Here is a 26,149-nt window from a genome sequence, read left to right on the forward strand (position 1 = left end):
GAAACAAAAGTAAAGTGGCATCCCCTTACGGACGACTGCTGCACAAACATGTACAAAACACAACGTAAAACCCAGGCCTGGTCCTCCCTCGTCTTGCACTGTTGTCACTCCTTTTTTTATCCTTCTGGAATTCCTCTGTGAGACTAGAGGCCGGTGTGGTTCCCACAACTCTCGGCCTCGCTCTGCTTGCCAAAATACATTTTTACATTTTCAATTACATATACAGTTACAAAACACGTTGGCCACAATTAATGGCACCCCTAGAATTTTTTACAAGTAAAATATCTCTGGAGTATATTCCCATTAATATTTATCTTTTTTAGCACACCAGGGGGACTAGGAATATGAAACTGTCTAGCTATGACTTCTTGTTTCGCAGGAGTTTAAATATAAGGAAAGATAAAGGCCAAATTCCCTTAATCATCCATCACAATGAGTAAAACCAAAGAATATAGTTCTAATGAGCAACAAAAGATTGCTGAGCATTACAAAATAGAAAGTGGCTATAAGATTATATCTAAACAATTGAAAATTCCATCAGGGCCATCAGGGCAATAATTGTGTCTATATTGGCAATGGCAATTTATTTATATAGCTCAATTAAATACAATTTACATTGTCCAATGTGCTTTACAATATTACTAAAAAAAACATAAAAACTAACAACAATACAACAAATGTACAAATATAAATTTAAGTAAAATACCATAAAATAAGTGCTTCACCAATTTAAAATGATTATGAGTTACAATGGATGCACAATGATGCTTTAAGCATGTGTTAAATGCCTTATCAAACCAAAATGTTTTTAACTTGGATTTAAAAACAAATAACGAAGACGCCACTCTAATTGAAATGGGCAAGTCATTCCATAATCTAGGGCCAACTACAGAAAAGGCACGGTCCTCCCTATATTGTTTTAATGCAGGGTGAGGAGGAAAATTTGAGTGACCAAAGATTCTCCAAGGATCACAGAAGGAGAATTGCAGAGATTACTTGAGTCTTGGGGGTCAGGAAGCCTAAAAAAATATATCAAACAACCAATACATCATCACGTGTTGTTTGGGAAGGTTTCAAGAAAAATCCTAGCAAACTCCAGCATATTCATTTGTCAGACATGACTGGAAATTGAAAAGGGACTGGATTCTATGGTCAGATGAAACAAAAAAGGGCTTTTTGGCAGCAAACTCACAAGATGTGTTTGGTGCGAACAGGGATAAAAAGTACCCCATGCCTATGGTTAAATATACTGCTGGATCTTATATGTTGTTGGCCTATTTTTTTTTTGCTGGAGGTCCTGGACATCTTGTTCAGATACATGGTATTATGGATTCTAGCAAATACCAACAAATAAAAAATAAAAACCTGACTGCTTCTGCTAGAAGTCTTATAATGGGGCGTGGTTGGATCGTCCATCAGGACAACAATTCAAAAAAAACCCATCAAAATCAATACAAAAATGGGTAACGGAGCACAAACTAAACTTCTGCCATGACCGTTCCAGTCCCCCAAAACTGAATCCAAGAGAAAATGAGTGGGCTGAACTGAAGAGAAGAAGCGCCAACATGAATCTGCAGGATCTGGAGAGATTCTGTATGAAGGAATGGTCTCTGATCTCTTGTCAGTTGTTCTCCAAACTCATCAGGCATTATAGGAGAAAACCCAGAGCTGTTATCTTGGCAAAAGGACGTTACAAAAAGTATTTAATAACAGGGAGCCAATAAATAGCGCCAGCGTGTTTTGGAAAAAAGCATTTATTTCATAATGTGACTATGCGATTATGCGACATAATGTGACTAACCCACTTTCAATTCTTTCACTTCAATGAAAGGATAGATTTTTTGCAAATTTTTTGAATGAAAGATCAAAAGGATAAACAATGCAGATTTATTTTTCACAGGCATTTCTGATCATTTTTACCAGGGGTGCCATTAACTCTGGCGCACACTGTACATGTTTACATTGAATTATTAATGAACATCACCATCTTTATCGAGGTCTTCCATTTGAGAGACGTGACAGGAGCCTTGGAAATGATTCATGGCCAATCGGCATTACTCTTCACCCTCTGGATTCTCCAGGCATTGAACAGAAACCTTGTTACGAGGATGCAGATTGACGAACCCAAAAGCAGACTGAATGCTGAATGCTCTTCACACAATTTATTGAAGACAAAAAGGGGAAAACAAAGCCCACGAGGGGGCAAAACAAGACAGGACTTGGGTGACTAACTAGACAACGACACTGACAAAATACTAGAAAACAAACAACACTTCGAGAGATACTAACAATGACTAGACCTTCAATGACAAGACTTTCACAGGATACTCACAAGTAACGTTCGGCAATGAACCGACACAAGACAGCAAACACAAGGGGATAAAATAGGGAGACACTAATGACAAAGACAGGTGAAGCTGACTAGACAATAATGACGAGACGAGGATAACAAGGGGGCGGGGTAACGTAACGAGACAACACAAGCACATGGCTCAAAACAAGACCATGTGCTTGCACACAAAACATGATTCTGTCATGATCCTGCCTCAAGACAAGAGAAAATCAAGGACACGAGGGCAGAATCATGACAAACCTGAAACACATTACGTTTAACAACACCTAAGCTGCTCCTAACCATACTAATTTCATTTAAACGGTTTAAACTGAAATTTCATTTAACTTTTTCACACTTTTTGTTTACACTGACAACAGCATAATTATAATTTCAGGTCTAGCTTTAAAATCCTTTAAATCACATGAAAGCATACATTACAAATTAATCAATCATGACAGGTTGAGTGAATTATCATGACATACGTTTGGTTGAATGAAATGAATAGGAAATGATTCAGAATCAAACACTACTATTCCATCTTCACCCTCTGGATTCTCCAGGCATTGCTCAGAAACCTGAAACAAATTATGGTATTGATAAGCAAAACAGCACTTAAACTTTATTTAATTTTGAATATTTTTTTTTCTGTTTTAAAGCACATAAAGTTTACCCATGCCTTTATTCACAATATAGAATGGCCTCTTATACCAAATTGCTTAAATAATACATTTGAGCAATATCAGGTTGAATGAATTATTATGGCCTACATTTGGTTGACCGATGAAATGGAAATGATTGGGAAATGATTCAGAGTCAAACACCACTTGTCTATCTCGACCATCACGGTTTACCACACACTGGACAGGATACTAAACACAATGAAATGGATATATGCAAAATAAAACTTATATTGTTAGTTTGATAGTTTTTAGATGTTTAATTAATAAATAGTTTGGATAAACTTGACTACCTTAATCTGCAAAGAGGCAATGACAGTTGGACACAACTCCAAACCCATCAACCAGGAAAAATTGCAGCATGTGTTGCCCTGAAAAAAAAATATATATATAAATATATATATATATATATTAATATTTAAAAAAATATTATCATGTATATAATTAATGTAAAATGCCAAAAATATGATGCACAAAATATATTTATTTCAAAAGCAATGCAGTCCTTATGAGACTGTGAGCATGTTCTGCAATGCTAGCGTGTTTGCATTCCAAAACAAATTTATTTGTATATTTCTAATCCATTGTTTAAAGTTAAATTAGAAAGTTAAAATCTGTTTAATCTTTATTAATCCTAACTAATGAAAAAGACTGGTTATACTATCTGATATTATAACAGTATTATAACCTTTATATGTTACAGGGTAGAGGAAACGTGAAGATCGGGAAACTGCTGTGTCACTTGCTAGCATGAAGCACAACTAGAGCCTCTACAACTTTTTCACATTGTACAGAATTTTTTAATAACTAAATCAAATTGTAGATAGTTCATACTGATTGTTCAGATTAACAATTATCTATTTTGATTTTATTTTTGTTCTTGTTGCCACTAGCATGCTCATCTCCATTTTTTTTACGTCCGGTCGGACATCTTTGCCAGATCTTTAGAATCTACAAATTCTTTAAGTTTGTACACTTTTGATAGCCATAAATAGTAGCAAAGTACATACCATTGAAATATAATGTTGCTGTTCTTGATGTTCCAGATTTTCTCTATGTAAGGATGGGATTAGCTTAGCTACGTTTTAAACGTGATTAACCCTCGATTGTTAGCATGTATAGAGATTTGTTACGTAGTGCGAAGCATTCATTCTGATTGGTGGAAAAAGAACCCAATTACATGAATAAATACATAAATTAATTATATAAGACCTATGGATGAATGTATTAATACATTATATTTAGCAGCAACATACACCGAAGGTTAAAACCTAATAATAAAAATAACTAATAATATGAACAAAAATGATTACAACATATAGGCCTGATGCTTGAAAGATCATTATAATACATTTAAATAATTAAAATGTCTCATTAAAATGTGATTAAGTTTTTGGACACTTAAGTGATTTAATTTAACATTTTGAATATCCATTTTATCCAATTTTGAATATCCATGTTCATATTGATATATCCATTGGTTTAGGATCTAAAACCTAACAAATACATTTAATATTTTTTTGTTTAAATGATGTTCTTGTGCTATCTTTCTTTACAATAACTTGGTTTTATATTTTGATATATAATGCAAAAACATTCATACATTTTTAAGTTTGTATTAAGTGAAAAAGGTCACTATAATAGACATATTTGATAGTGTTATGTAGGCCAACTGTTAGGAAGTTATAACAAAAGTTATTGCCAACCAAAACGAAATAGAAGTCAACAATGTACAGCTTTCTAAAAGACAATTGTCACAGCAAAAGTTAATTTCACCTTTTTGTCCCTGGGCTCAGCATTGTGAAGGGAAGGTTTGGCATTGTGAATTTCCAGACATCCATTTGCTCCGCAATGAAGTAAGAAAATCCAGACAAAAAATAAGCCCAAATGATATAGCATATACAGTATCCACAGGTGACTACAGAAGTCTGACTCCTGACTCCAAGTCACCTTTTATGACTCACGCAAAAAAAACAAAAAAAAAAACATTCTTCACATTTTCTGATGTAATTGTACACCAAAAGGTTAACAGGATTGGCAGGCTTCACAACTAAAGGAATGCAAGGCAAGATGACACAGTATAAAGGAAACTATGATCCAGGCGGGGCCACCAAAGTCAGGGAGCAGGTGCTGTATTGTCTCAGGAGAGAGAGTTGCAGGAGCCGGTGGCACCAGCTCGCCAGTCACAGGGAGAGACTTTGGCCCTCTGCCACAGTCCTCGGCATGGAGCACTGCTGTGGGCAAAGGGATACGCAAGCCTCATTAGCAAAAGAAGGCGTGCAGCCCAATACAGGTGCTGTGGAGGTTCGTTTGAAACAGCAGCCGGTCTGATGCCCGGGATAAACCGAAATAAATGAATATCAATATCGTGTCATATAATGCCCAAGGATTGCACGTTGGGCATAGTGAAGCAGATAAATCACACCGCTTTGTCGTGGATAAACTATTAGAGACATGTGGTGTACTGTGTGCTCAAGAGACTCTTTTTTAGCTAAGCAGGATTTGGGAAGACTGAACTTCCTACATAAAGACTTCTATGGTGTGGGTGAATCTACCACTGACTTGCGCTGGAATAGTGCATGGCAGAATATCTGGCGGTGTTGTCGTACTATGGCACAAAAAGTTAGATCAGCTAGTTAATGTGGTCAGACTGGATGTTGACTGGGCTATAGGAATTGAGCTTAGTTATGGTGGAAAAAAATTAATCATTTGAACATTTATACACCCTATGAGAGTTCCCAGAATGAAGATGAATATCTCAACAGGTTGGCTGATATCATGTCTTTTATTCAAGAATGTTAATTCAAGAATAAAACATCAAGAATAACATTCAAGAATAATGTTTCCACCTGCTTTTTTATTATGGGTGATATGAATGCTGATGTTTCTGATGATAGATCCTTATTTGCCAATCACTACATTTACATCAGTGAGGCGTGGCACACAACTTCATGGTTAGATCACAGCATCTGCACGGCTGATGCACATGACTCCATAGAGACTATGAGGATTAATTATGAATTTGCCACTACTGATCATGTGCCCTTTTCTTTAGCTATAAATCAGGGCAATTTACCTACTCTTTTGCCGATGAATAACAATATGCATGTTGGGAAAATAGACTGGTCTAACTTGACTGAGGAGGATCTTGAAGCATATTGTGGTCAGCCTGACATAACCTCCTTCCATGGTGGGAGTCGTTTGGCCAAGACCCGCCCCCTTCTCTGCATTCGGGGGTGAGAAAAGTAATGCAGGTTGGTGCAGAGGGACAAGTAGTAAAGACCTAGGGTACAATATGTCTTTTTTGAGCAGGGTTTTAGGCTGTCTTTCGCCTCACAAAGAGACTATTTTGTTGTTTGCTCGACCCCGCCATGCAGAACTAGTATATGGACCCAGGCCACCAGAATAGGCTCCACTCAGCTCGCTGAGCTACCTGCTCGAGTGATTGGTTGTAGGTGGGTGACTTGTAATCAAGCCCCACTTCCCTATAGGCTGGGTGCAGATAAGGTTTTGTTCCCCCTAGAACCACTAGTAGGCCCGAACCCTGTTGAATCTCAGGGTTAGGTGGTGGTACTCCCCTGTTGATACAGGCTAGGTAGTGAGTACCCCACTCTCAGCTCTGTGTTATTCTACCTTGCACCAATATGGCTCGGTCGAGCAGGACGTTATAACCTTCACTTCCTTTTTTGGTTTCAAAGTACGCTCCTGTGAAGCTAGAGCATTGCCATGAGCTGACGCCCATGAATACAGATGGTAGGCCCCTGACTCTCGGGCCTCCATTGAGGCAGAGTGGCATATGTTGTACTCCTCTTGCTTAAGGGGTGTTGCTTTGTTGCTGAGTACACTGCCTTTGGCAATGTGATTAGGTACCAGGATGCTATAGGTGCTGTATAAATAGCTTATCTGCCAACGGAGGCTGTGCAGTTAGGTGGTAGGCCTATACAGGCCTCCTTGACCAGGCAGCCGGCAGTACCCAAGAGGGCTCTTGAGGCCAGCTTACCTCTGGTGGTTGGCCTTAGTAGTTCAGGCAATAGACTCACTGATGGGTAGTAGGCCTTAACAGGCCTTCTCGGAGGTGAGTTCCAACATTGTAGGACATACATTATAGCCGTGACCAGGTAGCTAGCCATATTAGGCCTCCTGTGGGTGGGCCCAATAGTTATGTTGGTGTAGTATGGTTCCCAACAGTGTATGTTTGTAGCAGAATAGCCTTTCTATCAGCTAGTAGGCCCGACCAGGCCTCCCTGATAGACAAGTCCCCAGCAGTGTGAAGATGGCTGACAGCACTGACTAGTAGGGCTCTTTAATCCTCTAAGTGAGTCTCGAGGGACGGGTATACAAACAGCAGTGTTGATAGTCATGCTCTGACCTTGGCAGGCCTTCTTGACCCTGAGCCCCTTCATGGGGTGCTCGACAGACAATTGGCCTCAGTGGGCCTCTCTGGAGGCGAGCCCCAATTACGATCAGCCAATTAGGTTTGACTACTGTTAGGCGGTTGGCCTTATCATGCCACCATGTAGCTCAGTCCCCAACCTCTCTGGTTCGTGGCAGTTATTTTCTTACATAAGAAGACTTTCAGTAGGCCCGGCTTTAACCGGCCGCTCTGAGAGTGAGCCCCAGGACTGGCTGGCCGTAGCATGCCACCCTGGGACTGTTACCCGGATTCAGGGTCCAGATAGGGTGGTTATCAGGTAGCAGGCCTCACCAGCCCTCCCTGAAGGTGAGTTCCCACATATGGTGGTTATCAGGTAGTAGGCCTCACTAGGCCTTCCCTGAAGGCGAATTCCCACATATGGTGGTTATCAGGTAGTAGGCTTCACCAGGCCTCCCTGAAGGCTAAGTCCCAAGGACAGGCAACTGGACTGCTAGTCTGACTAGCTATCAGGTAGTAGGGCCTCACCAGTGTAAGTGGTTTCCCAGCTATGCTGGGTTCGGGCATCTAGTGTCGCCTGCTATCAGTTCAGCTGGCCTTAGCAGGCAGCTTCTGAAGGCGAGCTTGCGCCCTGGCTCGACTAAAGTATTCATTCTCTGCTACTGGTTCCCTGCCGGAACCTCTTTTTATCCTGCCTACAGCCTGGTTTGCCTGCTAGGCAGACCATGTGTTCCCCACACAGAGGGACACTATGAGTATGCGGACTCCTGAGTCTGGTCAGACGGTCGTAGGCTTTCTCGTGAGGCCTCCCAGTTAGATCAGCTCTTAGGCCTTCTCAGGCCTCAGTGTTTTGAAACACAAACACTGGGTAAATCCATGGATCGAGCAGAGAAACTCCCCTCGCTGGCAAGGATTGTAAGCGCTATGCTGAGTCATGCTCTCCGGGATACCCTGTCTCTGAGATCTTGGCAGAGTGGTTAACTGTCAGCTTTGCAGTCCCTCAGTTTGGGTGCCTTATCTAAAGGCAAGTGTCCAGAGGCTCTGTCTTTGGACAGACAGGCAGTTGGCCAGGCTGAAGTATCCAATTTAAGTGACGCCAGGTTAGGCCTTCCTGGTGGCATTTTGGGTGAGTATGTTCCCCTGAATGGTGATTGGCTGGGGCTCCTTCGGGTTACCTAGCCACATTCCCTAGAAGGCTGTGTTAATTTTGGCAGCCATTTTTGATTTAGTCTTAGTTTTCAGACAAAAATGCTTAATTGGTCTTAGTCACATTTGAGTCATTTTGTCTTTCATAGTTTTAGTCTAGTTTTAGGTGACGAAAAGTCATTACTTTTAGTCAAACTGCAGTTACCAACATTAACTGTGGTAGCTATTTAAATGTAGTCTTTAGACAAAAAATGTCATTGTAATTTTTCTGTGTAGGCCAATTAAATTAAGCTTATGAGAAATATAAATGAAGGTAACAGGCTGTATTGATGTTGCACTCTAGCAGTAATAATAATAATATCTTTGATTTATATAGCGCCTTTCACAAAAGCCAAGGACGCTTAACAAACAAAAGGGGGGAGGGGGTAGAGGTGTGAGGCCAGGTGAGATAAAGCTCCTAGGCCTCAGTGAAGAGGTGTGTTTTAAGCTGGTTTTTAAAGGTTATTAGAGAGGAGGCAGAGCGGATGGCAAGAGGAGGCTTGTTCCAGAGTGATGGTGCACCAACTGTCTGGACTTAGGGACAGCGAGCAGGTCCTTGTCAGAAGACCACAGGGACCGTGACTGAGTGTAGGGATGGAGTAGATCAGTGAGATACTGAGGTGCAAGTCCATGGAGAGATTTGTACGTCAGGAGGAGGATTTTATATTTGATCCGGGACTTATCTGGCAGCCAGTGAAGCTTCTTCAGGATGGTAGTGATGTGAAGTCCAAGTTTTGTGTGGGTGAGCATTCTAGCCACAGAGTTCTGGACATACTGGAGTCTGTCAGTAGCCTTGCTGGGCAGACCGAACAGGATACTGTTACAGTAGTCGGGAGGTGATGAAGGAGTGGATGAGGGTTTCAGCTACAGAGTTGGAGAGGCACTGTCGGAGTCTGGAGATGTTGTTAAGATGGTAAAAGGCAGTTTTAGTAGTGTTTTTGATGTGTTGTTGGAAGGAGAGGGTGGAGTCTATGATGTCTATGATGATGTGGAGTCCAGGTTACGTACTTGAGGGGATGCAGAGATTGAGCAGCCATCCACATCCAGTATGATGTCATCAACCTTTTTAAGAAGTTACTGCGGGGCAAAAACCATGAGTTCTGTTTTGTCTTTGTTGAGTTTGAGGAGGTAACTGTCCATCCAGTTCTTTATGTCCTTCAGACAGTTGATAAGCGGCACTGGTGGAAGGGGAGTAGAAAGTTTAGTACTGATGTAGAGCTGGGTGTCATCAGCGTAGCAGTGGAAGTGTAGTCCATGTTTCCAGATGATCATCCCAAGAGGTAGCATGTAGATATTAAATAGTAGTGGGCAAAGCACCGATCCTTGAGGCACACAGTGTGAGACTGGCGCCAGTTCAGAGCCGATACTCTTAAGAGTGGTGTATTGTTGCCTGTTGGTGAGATAGGATTGAAACCAGGAATACACAGTACCAGTGAGGCCAACGAGTTCAGAGAAGCGAGTGAGAAGAATGGAGTGGGAGACTGTATCGAAGGCTGCCGAGAGGTCGAGAAGAATTAAGATGCTGACATGGCCAGAGTCAGCTGCCATGAGAAGGTCATTTGTGATTTTGATGAGGGCGGTTTCTGTGCTATGATGAGTCCTGAAACCAGATTGAAATGGCTCGTAGAGGTTGTGCTGTAGCATATAGTGGTTGAGCTGGGAGGCCACAGCTCTTTCCAATAACTTACATATGAAAGGTAGGTTGGAGGTTGGGCGGTAGTGGTTTGGATCATCTTGGTCCAGACCAGGTTTTTTAAGTGTAGGGATCACCGCAGCAGTTTTAAAGCTGGTGGGGACCACCCCAGAAGACAGTGAGGTGTTGATTATGTTGACCAGTATGGGACCCAGAGTTGGAAGACATGCCTTGACCAAGGCAGTCGGCATTAGATCTTGTTTGCTGGTAATGGCCTTTGCTTTTGACACTAGCTCAAGAACTTGGGCTGTTTGAGTGGGGAGAAAGAGGAGAGGCAGTCCTGCGGTGTGGAGACAGTTGAAGAATTTGTGTCCAGCAGCGGTAGTGTGTTTGGGTGAGAGGAGCTGGAGAGCTGCAGTTGCTGGTGGATGGTTTCTACCTTTTTCTGGAAGTATTCCAGGAACCTGGAGCATGGAGCAGTAGCGTCAGATGGTTGAGGAGGGTCAGGTGGGCAGAGTAGGAGGTTTATAGTGGAAAAAAGCTGTTTAGGTTTATGTTTTTGGTTACCAATGAGTGTAGAGTAATAGTTATTTTTCGCCTTGGACAGAGCGTCCAAATTAAATTAAAATCGCCAGGAGGTGGCGGTAAGTCACTGTCTTTATGAGTGAGTCATTGAGTCATTCATTAATTCAGTAGCGAAGCAAGTTGATGTATTTATGAAGGGATCATTGAATCTCACGATTCGTTCAAAACCATAGATTTTTTTACAAATCACCGCTGTGTGCTGCAGTTTTGCTATGTCTTTCGTTGCAAAATAGAGCAATAAGCCTACTGACAATACTGTTTTAAATATAGTCGCCTACATCACTTATGTTACCCTTTTGTTTGTTGAACTGTTGTATAAAATATCACATTTGAAATCGTGTAGATATTCAGGAAACACTGTATTCTTGCTGGTATAATTTGATCAACATTAAAAACACTGCTGGATATCAGCTTGCATTTTGATCAAAGATTTAGTCACATAAACAGCGCAAGCGGGTCGTGACAGAACACAGACCGACTGAATGACACTTTAATTTAAGTTGAAAATCTCAAATGAAGATCGTAAACAATGTTTATGGAGGTTTTCCTGTGAAGCTTATAGCTTGGGCTATGACCGAAGGAAATGCTGTCACTGACAGCCTAGTGTGACCTGAGGGTGAGTGGTTCTAACGTTTCATTTGAATTTACTGGTTCTGACAGTTGTCACTGCCACTTGGCATCCACTCCCCTTAGCATGTTGGCGTTGGTATATCGTTCCCCAATGCGTTTCGACGCAGTGCGAGTTCCCTTTCGGAAGGGAACGTCTAGGTTACAACTGTAGCCTCTGTTCCCTGAGAACAGGGAATGAGACACTGCGTCGAAACGCATTGGGGAATGATATACCAACGCCACCATGCTAAGGGGAGTGGATGCCAAATGGCAGTGACAACTGTCAGAACCAGTAAATTCAAATGAAATGTTAGAACCATTCACCACTCAAACACATTGTTTCACATCAAGAAACACGTGATTCGATAGCAGTTTCAGACACCTGTCACGCCTGAGGCGTTCCCCTAATGTGTTTCGACGCAATGTCTCGTTCCCTGTTCTCAGGAAACAGTGATTACAGTCGTAACCTAGACGTTTCATCTCCATCTAATGGCCTGACAGCAGAATATAGGGTTTTTATTTGTTTTCACAGATCCGTGTGAATGGGTATCTTTTGACAGTGGTGTCGTCTTTACGTGGAAATTCAAAGGAAAAACTTCTCCGTTTTAAGCGTATCGTTGTCGTGTAAACATACCCTTAAATGGTTGTTTAGTATCATGTTCTTACCCAGGTGTCACAAGTTACTGTCATAAAGTGTCGAAGGTGGGTCTAGAACCCGGGTCTCCCGGTCAGAGAAAGCTATTTCTCTACCTCTGGTCTACTGGGAAGACAGTTTGTAAAAGACCCATGTGCAGAACCAAGAGCAAACTAGGAGGCTCAGATAACTCAAAAGCAGGTAGTCTTTACTTGATCACAGTTCTCAAATACAAACATAAAGAGCAGTCATAGCTTTACAAAACAAAACATAAAGTAGGCCCAATGGTAACATAGAAACAGCACTTAACTCTTCAAGAACTCAGGATATCCATAGATGGTAGGCTCAAGACTGAACACAGCTCAAAGAAAACTGCCAACTTAAACAGGGCAAAATACAGGTGGAACACATTAACTTGATTAGCAGTTATAACTAAAGAGTTCACAGCAGGTGGTGCCGGCTAGTGGCTGGGAGAATAATTGCAGGAAGGAGCAGACAGCTCTCCCTAGTGGCTTGGAGTGTCATTGCAAGAGGAGTCTTACACCTGGTGTGATTGTCCAGAGTTCTCTCTGTAGCTTCTTGTATCCTTGCAGTTTTTCCTTTTTTGGGTTTTCTTAGTCTAACTTCTCTTTATTATTTAGCCTTTTGTCTTGTTTTACATGAGCTATTCTAGTTTTTGTTTGGTTCTGTCTCTCAGATCTATAGATTTAGTTTCTGCTACTTTAGTTTTCTCTTTTGATTTATTATTTAGCCTGGGTTCACTCTCATATATTACTTAGCTTTCTCCTGTTGTGTACTTGTTTTAATTTAATTATTTACTTTAAGTGTTTTGTTTAGTTCACGGCCTGCTCAATCCTATGCCCACTTCTCCTGTCTAGATCTCTGTTGTGGGGCTGTCTCTGGACTGTGCAACTGTTGCACACTTTATTGTTAATAAAACACCATTCACCACTCATCTCTGTGCTTATTTCCAGTGATCCCTGACAAGAAAGAATGGGCTTTGGTTGGGTGTTTCGTCAGGACAATTATCCAAAACAAACATCGAAATCAACAAAAAAATGTGTCATTGAGCAAAACATTAAGCTTCTGCCATGGTCGTCCCAGTTCCATGACCCGAAACCCTATAGAAAATAAGTGGGGAGAAGAAGAAGCACCAACATGGAGCTGGGAATCTGAAGGATCTGGAGAGATTTTGTATGGAGGAATGGTCTCTGATTTCTTGTCAGGTGTTCTCCAAACTCATCAGACATTATAGGCAAAAACTCAGAGCTGTTAGCAAAACGAGGTTGCAATAACTGGGTGCCAATAACTGTGGCCAACGTGACCTAGAGAAAAACATTTATTTCATAATGAGATTTCCCCCCACTTATACAAATTGTTTTATTTCAATGAAAAGTTAGAATTTTGTGAATTTTTTGAATGAAAGATCAAAAGGAAAAACAATGCAGATTTATCAAGGGTGTGTGTTAGATAAATACAAAGTTCTGGCATGAAACTCTAGATGGCACAGGCTAATAGGTCCTTTAAATTACATCATATTACATCATCTATACATTACATCTCAGCTGATTGGTTCCTGCTGTATCAGTAGCCAATGATCTCGCTACTCAACCTTTAAATACTTAAGTAGCATTTACCTTAGCAGTGCAGCACGCTTTCGGAAACCCACCACCTTCCCCAGCTCCACCTGAATAGATCTGCTACGGGTAATTCATGTACACTATACTGTACAGCAGCAGCATGTCTTGCTTGCTCACAGCAGCGTGTCTGTGTATGCATTGGAAATAGCAAGTCCCGTAATTGCTCTGCAGCAGCAGCAATAAAAGCAGAAGCAGCAGCGTTGCAGATCGATTCCACCAAGACAAAACATACAACATTGTCATATCCATTACAATGCCAAACACTCAGAGTTGTCATGACAGAACTGTAATGCTGAAAGGTGAAAGTTCTCTTTATTTTTAGCTTTCTAGCAGACGGCAGAAGGTTCTGTGCCAAAATCGACTGGTACTGGAAGCTATTCATTATTCCCTCCACCTTCACTAAAGCCCCATGATGCTGCCACCAGCATGGTTTGCCGTGTGTATGATGTTCTTTTGCTGATGTGCTGACCAGCTTTCTCTCTATCTTCTCATCAATTTTAGAAACAGGTGTAGAATTATACATGAGCTTGATGATAAGTTAATTCTGAACACAGCTACATACCCAACAATAAAAGGGTGTGCACACTTATGCAGGAAAGCTATTTTAAGTTTTTAGTAACAAAAAAGCACACAATAGCAGCAAAAGTATTTTGCAATACAACATGAACACAATAAGTACACTGTCCCAAACAATTATCTTTAAGGCAAGTACATAGTAAAGACACCTAATATAAAGCGTGGCCAGTATATCTAACTTTGATATTATTTTGACACTCCCCATGTGCAGAAGTTGTCGAGAGGCTTCCAGTAAATAAAAAGAGACTCACGACAACAAATAGAAAGAACACAGCACACAATACACAATATTTTTTTTTAAAACAATACATTTCATTGAGCCAAGAAAGTATTAAAGGCACATGAAAAACAACCTTTGCTCCTTTGCCTCGTCACAAGGGTCAGTGTGACTGGCCAGTTATCAGTACAGGAGTAAAAGCAAAGGCATGTCACATATCTGGGTGAGTGCAACCAGTGCAAAGCCAAATAAGAGTAAACTAAAATCTCTGCCATGGCGAACAGGAGAAGAAATGGATCCCGTGCTAATGGTCGTGCTGGTCGAGGAGGAGTTCAACCACAGCAAATGCAGCAACGCAAGCGGCCACCTATTAAGGTTAGTTTGAACAACTAATAATATTATCATTTCATAATTTGACTATGCAGCAACTGTTTGGCTCTGATTCCGGCCTGTTTCTGTCCTCTCTAAAATATTCTGGTAACACTATATTTCGATGGTCCACTTTAAACATTATACTGACTATAATTAACTTTGAAACTACGTCAACTTATTCTACTAACCAGAACCCGAACACCTAACCCTAATCTAACACTCTATTACAGTTCACTATTACCCTAATGAGAGTTAGTTGACATGTAGTTGACAAGTTACTTATAGTTAGGACAATGTCTGAAGTGGACCATCGAAGTGTAACCAATATTCTTAAACATGAAGAAAATAACTTGCTGCGGTGAAATATGTATCCACTTTATATGGAGAAATCTATGAATTGTATGAATGAATGCTTTAAAATACACTGAAAATTAATCTGATGGATATATGAAACCAAAAGAGCAGCACATGGCTTTCAATCATTTTATTTCTCTAACATAATCTATGAAGTTTGTTATCTGAGTACATGGTACAGATTCCAAGCCTGATACCTTACTCTAAAAAGTCACAGCAATTATTATTTATTTTATATACAGCTCATAGTTCATATCCACCAATCAGGTCCATCAAGCAGTGGTGTGGTGTGGTGTGATTATAACTATCTTTATCTGTCTGACAGTGGCCCTCGAGGGGTTCCCTCCTGAACAGCTGATGGTTCTAAAGGGCAATTCCAACATCATAGATTATTGGGAATTTTGTGAATACATTCATTCATGCACGTTTATTGAACACCTGCATATTTATAGAGCGCTTGCTCAGCTCCTCTTATCAAACAAGGACAAGATAATTGCTCAAGGAAGTACAAAAAATAATTTGTACATTTTGCAATTAAATGTTTGTATAGTATTTTAGGGCACGTTTATACAACAACGATGTACTAAAACTGGTAAAGTTTTACACGTACAGATGACAATGATGTCAAAAAGATCCATGTTCAAACGGATCCATGATAGCAATTAAAAATTCTGCTGCAAGGCAGCTCTAGAGAGCTAATTAGACAGTTTCATGTTCTTTACAGGACCTGATTCCAGTAATTTTTTATAATAACAGCCATTATTTCTCTGATAGGCTTCAAGAGAACCAGCCATTTTTGCTAAACAATCAGGCAGTGCCTCGGACACCCCACAAGACAAAGTGACTTTATCCCAGGCACGCCGTGGCACTCCAGGTGAGAGAAAGAGCCAAATGTAGCGATACGGGCAGGAGAAAATATTTTCATACAAATTGGTGAATCCAAATTGTACTCGAAGTATGTATTTGTTTTTTGTGCAGCTCATCGGCCCGTGCGAGTATATGCCGATGGAATCTTTGACCTCTTCCATTCGGGTCATGCCCGTGCTTTGATGCAGGCCAAGAATTTGTTCCCAAACACACAACTGATTGTTGGTGGTGAGTCACACTGGCGTATGCACAGACTCTTGTCCAGTTTTGCAACAAAACCACATTAACACATCAGGTAAGACGCCATATTGAATTTAACGCAAATGAGGCTGTGAGTGAAACAGTCTTTACAATGGCAAACACTGTCCATTGGTCCTAGGGTCACAAACTGCTATGACATAGTTAAGGATCCAAATGCAGCTTTATTAGCGCAATCCAGAATCATAATCCATAAAACATGCAATAGGTCAAAACCATAGACTGTAAAAAAAAAGGTGTCTGTGATATCACCTGTAGGTTTCTGAAGAGCATTTTTGAAGCACAAAGCGGGCTAAGCCGGCCGTCGCCATCTTGGCAGCGCGTCAACGTGTGTCACTCCCAGATAAACAAATATGGGCAAAGAGGTTTAGCTGAGGTGACGTGACGGCTAACAGACAGCAGACAACAGCCTTAATTATGGATTTTAAGGCTTAATATAATTTAAAGTTATAAAAAAAAGTTATAAAAAGTTATTTAAAAAAATTCACCACCCTCACAGTTGTCATTAAGGGCAAAATTAGATATATAGACCAAAACCACTTTTTGTACCAGGCTGTAAACATATTTTTTTCTGCTGTAAATTTGGGCATTTTAACGTGGGGAGTATATGGGATTGACTCTCTTTTGGAGCCTGTCTCTAGCGGCCAGTCAATGAATTTCAGTTTAAGCCACTTCCGTGTTGGATTCAAGAAAGAGATCGGAAAATTGCCGCTTTATCAAAACGCAGGGAAGATAATCCAAAAAGACAGCGGGGCAGAAAAAAACAGGCAAACAGGGAAATTCAGGAAACTAGGCAGAAAGTCAAAGTCAAAACACAGATAACCAGAGGGCGCGCACCTTAAGGGGTGGTAAAACACGATTTCACTTTTCTAACTTTAGCTAGTGTGCAATGTTGCTGTTTGAGCATAAACAACATCTGCAAAGTTACAGCGCTCAAAGTTCAAAGCAAAGGGAGATATTTGCTTTTAAAGAAATCAATTTCTAAGGACTACAGCAAACGGCCGGTAGGGACTACACGACATTCCTCCAGGGTTGGTGACATCACTAACCCCAATATTTACATAAACCCCTCCTCCGAGAATTCTAAATAAGGGGGGCGAGGCCATTTTATATTGCTTTGGAGAAGAGTTGTTGTGGTATAGGAGTGTTGTTGCCGCAATGCCGTCGAAACGCTGTTATTTTCATCCCGGTTGCAGGTCCACTTTGTTCAGCCTTCGTAGGGTCAGGGGACTTAGGGATCAATGGTTAAAATTTATTTTTAACTCGGTCCCTCATAATTATTACCCAAATCTCGCTCTCTTTGCTGCACATTTTACGAAGGAAAGCTTCCACAATCTTCACGAGTTCAATGCAGGATTCGCACAACGGCTTGTCCTGAAAGATGGAGCAGTTCCAACTTTAAAAACAGAAGCTTTTGTTTACGGGCCACAACCTGTAAGAATGATTTATTTTTCGTCAATGTGTTTTCCTGTAATAGTTCGTATTGTTAATTGTACGTTTTAGCAAGGAAGTAAACAAATGACAACGCTGTTTGGCTCTGCAAACCAGTTTGTTAAATGCTCATTCATACTTAACGTTATCCGACAAACACCTAACGTTACAAACTTTTTTTTAATCTCAACAGCGAACTTGGAATCAGTGTAAATTATTTGATTAGAGGTTTTATGTATTGTTTATCTACATGCTTGTTTATCTACAGGCATGCTAAAATGGTTCTGTGTTTGATTTGGCTACTGTAGTAGAGCCGATGTTTAATGTTCATTTTGGTTTAATAGTTCTGTCGACAGATATTTGGCAACAATCGTTCTAAAAATACAAAAGTAACGGTGCCGTACAGTCAGTAACGATCACTATAGATCCGCAGTCTTTACTCAAAAAAAATCCCTTTGAGGACTGTAGTATAATTTGTTAGAAAGATTATATGAAATTTTTGTTTATGAAGCTTACTTTTTGTAATACTATAATAATTAGTACAATTAAATAACAGCGTATCTAAAAAGTAATGAGACAACAACAACAACAAAAAACAAACCTTTCTGAAACGTCTTTTAACAGTCGTTCTTGAACAGGTTCTGCTCGATCATCTTCACTAACATTCTCTGGCACCGAATGGTTTTATTGACGCCATTGTTTATAATACACCAAAGCACAAACTACCGGTAAAGGTAAGGGGCGTCACGTTTCCGAAAAACGTGCACTAGGCGGTTAGCGAATTACAACACACTGGACCAGCTAACCAATCTGAGGCCATTGCGTATTTTTGAGGGACTGGCTTCATAGAACCCGGAAACCATCAGACCGTTTTTACAAGGAGGAACAGAGAAGTGTAGAATAAAGGTAAAATATATGAAAAATAATGCAATTTTTTAAAAACGAAGCATGAACACATGTTACAGTGCACCCCACAAACACAATCAAGCCTTTAAAAAAATATGTTTTATCACTCCTTTAGAAATGCAGTGCGACACTTACAAGACTTGAGCAAAGAATGAGTGAAACACAGAGCGTAAATAGACAGGCATTAACAAGATAATGAGACACAGTTGAAAGTAATCAAACAGATTAAGTCCAGGAAAGATGTTTTGTCAGCTGAACAATCAGTATGTTGTTAAACAACAGGACAATCCATTGAACGCACTTTATTCTATCTCTCCACCTCTCTAAAAGCTGATGTGCAGAAATAAAGCTGAAGTAGTTTTGTAAACAGATTCGTCTCCATGTTCATGACTCTTCACATTCCTGAGTGAAGGGGGACTGAGAATAGTGTGGCGGCACTGAGAAATAAAGAAACACTCTCACAGCCTCGTTTTCATTCCTGTCAAAAAATATATATGGTGCTATCCTGACTAAGGTCTATTAGCCTCATGTCCAAAATTTGGAAAAGCCAAAGGTTTATTTGACTTTAGTCTCTTTTTCATTGTCTTAAACCATGTCTGATGACTGCTCCATACCTTGTGTATCTCTGTCAGTTTGCAGTGATGCTCTGACGCACAAGTATAAAGGCTACACAGTGATGACGGAGGACGAGCGATATGAAGCCCTCATACACTGTCGTTATGTGGACGAGGTGGTCCGTGATGCTCCCTGGACCCTCACTCCTGAATTCCTTAAAAAACACAAGGTAAATTAATATTCAGTTTACTGTAGTAAAAAAAAACATTATTACATCAAATTAATTATGTCCATTTTGTGTGCAACCCTGTTACCACAAAACCTTTCCCCTATTAACATATATAACATTCTTTAAAATCTTGACATCCAAGAATTAACACAATTTGGACGAGAGGACAAGTAAATTATTTAATTCCACTATCTAAATTTTTACACAAGTTGTTCTGTTGACTGCATTTGTCAAGTTATTATATGAAAAAATAATCAAAGAAAGATATATATTTTTTAAATAAATTTACATTGATATATGTTTATTAATAACTACAAGCCAACATTTGTTGTCCCAAATAGTAGCAAGCTGCTAATGTTACGTGTGTTCTGTTTTGGTTTAGTTTCATTGTTCTGGTTTGCCTGTGTTTCAAGTTAATTTTCTTGGTTGTATGTTAAGCGTGGCAAGCCTATTTCCTGAACTTCTTCCATGTGATTCCCCTACGTCTTCCTAGTGGAATTTACTATTAAAGACTCCTTTTGTTATCCTTTGTGATCATGCGCTTACAAAAGCCTACACAGCGCCCGACAGCTACTAAGAGACACCTTAATTTATTTGCAACCCTGTTACCAGTGCTATTTTAGTAGTTGATTTACTATTAGAATTTTTGTTCATATTTTTTCATTTTTATTCGTCTTTTTATTAATTTTTTTTTGTTTATTTAGTTTGTTATTTTACTGTCTCAAATTAAACTAAATGAAAATGAGAAATGCTGTCTTGACACCTAGCTAAAATAAAATAAGTTTACTCAGATTGAAGTTGTTCAGTTAATAAACCTTCCCTGTTAAACATTCGGTACAGTTTTCTATTTTTACTGTATTATTATATTTACACAATTTTGACCTTTTTTAATTAATGTTTTTGCTTTACACTTTTAACTATATTTAGACAGGATTTTAAACTGCATTCTGTCCAAAACTTTAACAGGGTGGAAAAAATTGCAAATTACATAAATAAAATAAAATAAAACAGCTAATTTCAAAATGAACTTGACATTCAGTTTCCATATTGAAAAATGGGGGGAACGCTTTGTTTTATACAATATTCATGGAAAAGTTAATCAAAAAGACTAGAGATCATTAAAAATGTGAATTCATGGTGTCATATCTATTTATTTATTTTCCTGTTGTTCTCAGATTGACTTTGTGGCACATGATGATATCCCATACACCTCTGCTGGATCAGACGATGTCTACAAACATATTAAAGAAGCAGGTAAAGACTTTAACAGCAAGCAAATTGCACAATTATAGAGCGGAGTCAAAGGACTAAGAATAAACTTCTTCTACATGATCTGTAAGGAATGTTTGTGGCTACTCAAAGAACGGAGGGGATCTCCACCTCTGATCTCATCACGCGCATTGTTCGAGACTATGATGTCTATGTTAGGCGTAACCTGCAGAGAGGATACACAGCACGGGAACTCAACGTGGGCTTCATCAATGTAAGAAAGAAATTGTATGGCTTCAGAACACTTGAAATATAATAGAAAAGTGGCATTTACTACTTTTATATGATCTTCGAAATCATCGTCAGCAAAAGAGTTAACAGGTCATTCCAAAATTTGCTAAATGTATCCTTCAGTGTTCAATGGAAGAATTTTGGTATGATATGAGGAAGAGGAAATGAAGATGGGATTTACATGTTTAGGTAAACTATTCCTACTCTTTTGATTGACAGGAGAAGAAATATCGTCTGCAAGAGCAGGTGGACAGAATGAAGGAGACGGTGAGGACGGTAGAGGAGAAGTCCAAACATTTAGTGCACCGTGTTGAAGAGAAGAGCCACGACCTCATCCACAAATGGGAGGAGAAATCTCGCGAGTTCATCGGAAACTTCCTGGAGCTGTTCGGTCCAGATAAAGCCTGGGTACACTGAAAAAAAAGTCGTGTAGAAACAAATTTCTCTCAGAAATTGCTAGTAAATTTCACAAAAGATTACAAAGAAATGGCAAGTGAATTAAAAGTGAAAGTTTGTACACTCCAAAAATGTTCCTTATCAAGTATTTCTGGCTTGTTTTCCAGTACAAATATCTGAACATTCTTAAATCAAGATACATATGGAATACAAGAAGGAATATGGCATAAGACAAAAAGTTTGGTTTTCTAAAAATTAAATTGATACATTCTTTAGAAAACAAAACTTAAAAGGGTTGGTTCACCCAAAAATGAAAAATCTGTCATTGATTACTCGCCCTCATGTCATTCCAAATCTGTAACACTTTTGTTAATCTTCGTAACACAAATGAAGATCTTTTTGATAAAATTTGAGAGCTTTCTGTCCCTCTGTTGACAGCAACGCAACTACCACTATCAAATATCTACCACTATCACACGCTTATCAAATTAACATTAACAAAACTCGGGCATTACATGTACAGTTTTATTTACCATTTATTTCTTTTGTGCTCTGTAGCACATGATCCAGGAGCGGAGTGGCCGTGTTCTCCAGGCTCTGTCTCCCTATCAGTCTCCAAGTACGTCGCCCAGCTCCAGTCCCACCAGAAGACGCTCTATATCGCCCGTCACCCACTGGCCCCCGCTTCCATTCACCGCCACCCAAAGGAGCCTCAGTCAGCAGTAGTGAGGGTGACAAGGAGGAGAATGTAGATGGATGCTGGCTCTACCTCCTGCACATCTAGGCAGGCACCTTCTCATTCTATTTACTGTATTTTAAGCACCAGAATGTTTCATAATTGAGATCTACAGTGGCATGCTGCTCAAAGATTCAGACTGATCTCATAATTCTGTAGAAAAAAAATATATTAAAATGCCATGTTTTTTAATATCATTTAAACACAGAACTGAGCACTTCATAACTTGTCTGTCAAGTTAAGGCCTGTTCACCCAAGAAAGATTAGAATAACTATAACTATATTAGCATCCACACCAAGGGACCATAACGATCCGTTTATTAAAAGTCAGCAGCACTAGTTGTAATCTGAATCTGCTGCTTTAAATGCTCAAGCTCTTTATAGTTGGGTAGATTCTGATTGTCATTGTTTTTAGCATTCATCAGCTGAAAAGAAAAATTGTATAAGGATAATTGTGCCATTATCATTATAGCTGTGATGTAGACGTCACTATTCTCACAGAATTAGAGTGATTAGTAAAACGTTATGGTTGTAATTTTATATAATGGTTGTAATTTTATATATATATATATATATATATATATATATATATATATATCATATTTATGAATAATGTATTTTATTAAACACTATCCCAACTAACAACATGTTCTAAGAATGTTTTGCTAATGTTCTCTGAAAGGAAACTTTTTTCCTTGGTAATGTGAACATTTCATTTTGCAAACATTATGGGATTGTTACTTTTGAATGTTCGCTGAACATTCTGAAACAAGGAAAAAAAGTTTAGGTGAACATTCACATAAAACGCTTCAGGGAAAAAACGTTTTTATGCCAATGTTTTGAGAACATTATTGAAGACCATTGGCCATAGTTTATAAAACGTGCGTACACAGATTTGAAGACTGTGTCTACGCTAACTTCCAGGCCAACGTTCATATTTACAGTTTTTGACGTGTTTTCCTTATGGCATTTCTTTAATGGTAATGACAATAATAAATTACATTAATTAGGCGGCATTTACAAGTCAGAAGTCTGAAACCATTCAGCTATGCACAATTTTGAGATCATTTGCAATTTATAAAATTCACTTCTGGAAGAGAGGCGTTTTTTCCGAGCACGCTCAATTCACAAAGGTAGGACGGTTTTCTACACAACATTTTATAAATGAGGCCCCAGATAACTTTGAGCAAACATTCTATTAAAGTTACTGGAAGAATGTTTGTTCATAACTTTGAGAGAACCTTGCCAGAACGTTAGTTAATGTTCAGAGAATGTCCCCTGCAACTGGGATGTTGTTCTGAATTAAATGAATGGTGTACCATTTGACCTAATGTGTTAGAGTGTTTTAATAAACTGATTAGGTTAGATTTAACATGAGCTAAGAAGCACATTGCAAAATATGGCATGACACAATCATATAAGGAACATAACAAATATACTAATTTACAGTGGCCGATAATTGCAGACAAATTTGATAGATGGATCCTCAAACTATGTCTATAGTGCAAATACAGGAATATTTTGAAAATACTGCAAAGTAACTGCATTATAAAAGCCTGTATTGGGAGGCATTATTGAAACATTGCTCTCAAGTACACATGTAAACCATAGCATCGACTGCTATAAGATTAGTTACTACCCCAGTTATGAGTCACATGCTCTTACAAATGGGTGTTAATCCATTAGCTAATCCATTAAAGTGCTATCAATGGTTGTGCATTATGTGCATTCTAGAATAAATAGCAATGCACTGAAATGAAAATATTTGAGCAAAACAAATACAAAAACAAACCGTATCCTCGGGTCCCTGAGATAACGGGAACGAGCATTGCATGAGAGATTTTCTCTCTTATGTTATGGGAAACTCAGTTTTCTCTGAATACTGAAGCCTGATTGGTTCATGTCTGAATTTCACAAACAAATGGCATTTCAGTCCGCCAGAATGTGCGAGGCAGACTGCCTATTTAAGTCGCACTGAAACGGTCATCTTGTCAGATTTTTTCAACTGAATCATGACAGTGTCGACTTGTGCATGTGCGCAGTAATACGAAATGATACGCAATGCTTGTTCCTGTTATCACAAGGAACCAAGGTTACGTCAGTAACCGGAGCGTTCCCTCTTGATACAATTCAAGTATCAAAAAGTTCACGGCTGCAAAAAGCCGTGCTACCAGTGCAGAACAGAAGTCATCCTGTGAAGCCGTACCCCGGAGGCACTTAGTGAGGAGGGCCCCAGGCAGGCTACAAGAGTCAAGGACTTCAAATGTCCAGAAAGGGCAGACTCGGGTTCAGTGACCTGAGTCTGAGGGTATGGTTATTTTAGAAAAACCCTGCCCTGAGGGTGGGGCCCACTCTAGCCTAAACGGCCAGGACATCCAGGTTGTAGAACCTGATAAAGGTGGACAGCAATGACCAGCTAGCCGCCGCACAGATGTCATCCATGGATATTCCATCAGACCACGCCTAAGAGGAGGCCATTCCTCTGGTGGAGTGGGCCCTCACTCCAATGGGGCACCGATAGGACAGTCTCTGTTTCGTGACTGTGTTGGGACGAGGCGGATATAGCCTTCTGGCCCCTCAGAGAAATCTGACCATCAGGTTGTGTTTCCAAAATCGACTGGTCATGTATACTTTGAACGTGGACGGAGTGTGTCCGCCGTCCAACAGCTCCTGAAGAAAAGAGAAGATGGACTCGATCTCACAGGATATGGCGGCTATAAGCCGGGTTGAGAACCAGCCGGAAAATGTGTCACACTTTTATCAATAGGGGCGCCTGGTAGAAGGATAGTAGATGGTAGATTGTGTTCATGACCCTCCGGGGGAGTCTTGGAGGGCCCTGTCGAGAGGCTATAGTTGGAGGCTGCAAAACTCGGGTTGGGGGTGCCTTTCGCTTGCGAAAGGAGGTCCCTTCTCAAAGGGATTGGGCCTGGCCCGAAAATGCTCCAAACCATGCGGAATGTCAGGGGGTGGAGTCTCCATTCCCCTGTGGTGATCCGTTCTGGGACAGAATATCTGCTCCCATGTTCATGGAAAGCTTGTACTGAGCGGAGATTGTCCTGTGCCTACAGGAGTAGGCATCGTGCCAGTCTGTTCAGTAGACGGGGTCTAAGACCAACCTGGTGGCTTATATAGGCTACCACTGTCATGTTGTCTGACCAGATCAGGACGTGGTGCCGCCTGAGCTCTCGCTGAAATTCTTTAAAGGGTGATCTTTTTATGTGCCAGCTGGAAAATTTTCAGGGAGCGATCCGGCGAAATCTAGGCCTGCATTTCGGACGAGTCGAGTACTGCCCCCACGAACGTGATCCGTTCGCTGGGGGTGGTCTCCTTTGACTCAGCGGGGAGAAATCTACATCCACGCATTTCATAAAAGGTGCATGGAGCTAGAGACAGTCTGAATGGTAGGACTGTATATTGGTGAGCCACCCCCTTGAGAATGTAAATCTCAAGAGCAGTCTGTGGTGGGGGGCTTTCTGGATATGAAAGAAGGTGTTTTTCAAATCCACTCTTATATACCAATCCCCGGTGTGAATTTACGTGGGTGATTTGTTTTTAGTCAACATTCTGAAAAGCCAACCCGTGAGGGCACGATTTAGACATCTCAGATTGAGGATTGGCCTGAGGGGGACAAGGAAGTATCACGGGGTCGAGCTCTAGGTTGGGGCGAGGCACTTGGTGCTTCATAAATGGGTAGCGTTTGGCCGGGCTGAGGTGTGGCTTGACTTCCGGCTCCGCTTTCGTCTGGGGCTGGCCGGTTGCTGAGTCTGGCCTGGGTTGCTGCTGAGTCGCGGTCCGCGAGCGCAGCTAGGAGAGACTCGCGCTCTCGCAGAGAGCAAAGTGGTGCTCGCAAAGCTCTCGCAAAGGCGCATGTCTTTGATGAATGTGCCTTGAGTGGGAGTGGCCTCGGCAAACAATGTGCTTAGAGGCACGGCATTTGAAGAAAAAAAAACACTGTAGAAGAATAAATAAATAAATTTCTTTTTAGAAGAAATTTGCTCTTCTGTAATTTTGCCGGAAAGCCGCAGATGGGAAGCTGTAGATTCCGCTGCAGGAGGCTGTTCTTTGTGGCGAGTAGAGAGGTT

General features: G+C 40.3%; 1 protein-coding gene and 1 long non-coding RNA gene across 4 annotated transcripts; one reads left to right on the forward strand and one right to left on the reverse strand.

The window, feature by feature from the left end:
• Positions 1-1,738: 1,738 nt before the first annotated feature.
• Positions 1,739-19,405, reverse strand: LOC143701392 (uncharacterized). Of its 3 annotated transcripts, XR_013190113.1 has the most exons (6): positions 19,266-19,388; positions 4,789-5,243; positions 3,306-3,383; positions 3,103-3,204; positions 2,818-2,910; positions 1,739-2,096 (listed from the first exon to the last, which is right to left on the reverse strand). It is a non-coding gene; the product is annotated as an uncharacterized LOC143701392 (long non-coding RNA). The 3 variants fall into 3 exon arrangements; XR_013190114.1 differs by lacking the exon at positions 4,789-5,243 and having other exon boundaries at positions 19,266-19,405; XR_013190108.1 differs by lacking the exon at positions 19,266-19,388 and having other exon boundaries at positions 4,789-5,801.
• pcyt1bb (phosphate cytidylyltransferase 1B, choline b) lies at positions 14,659-22,604 on the forward strand. Its single transcript, XM_077194781.1, is given in 9 exon segments — positions 14,659-14,838; positions 15,964-16,063; positions 16,168-16,284; positions 19,284-19,435; positions 20,611-20,689; positions 20,776-20,918; positions 21,155-21,343; positions 21,890-22,020; positions 22,022-22,604. Coding segments are annotated over 9 exon segments (1,107 nt in total). The 5' UTR covers positions 14,659-14,736; the 3' UTR covers positions 22,116-22,604.
• The last annotated feature ends 3,545 nt before the right edge of the window (positions 22,605-26,149 follow it).

Source organism: Siphateles boraxobius, unplaced genomic scaffold (genome assembly GCF_051911475.1).
Source record: "Siphateles boraxobius isolate OS27281-9 unplaced genomic scaffold, OSU_SipBor_1 11, whole genome shotgun sequence".
Classification (NCBI taxonomy): domain Eukaryota; kingdom Metazoa; phylum Chordata; class Actinopteri; order Cypriniformes; family Leuciscidae; genus Siphateles; species Siphateles boraxobius.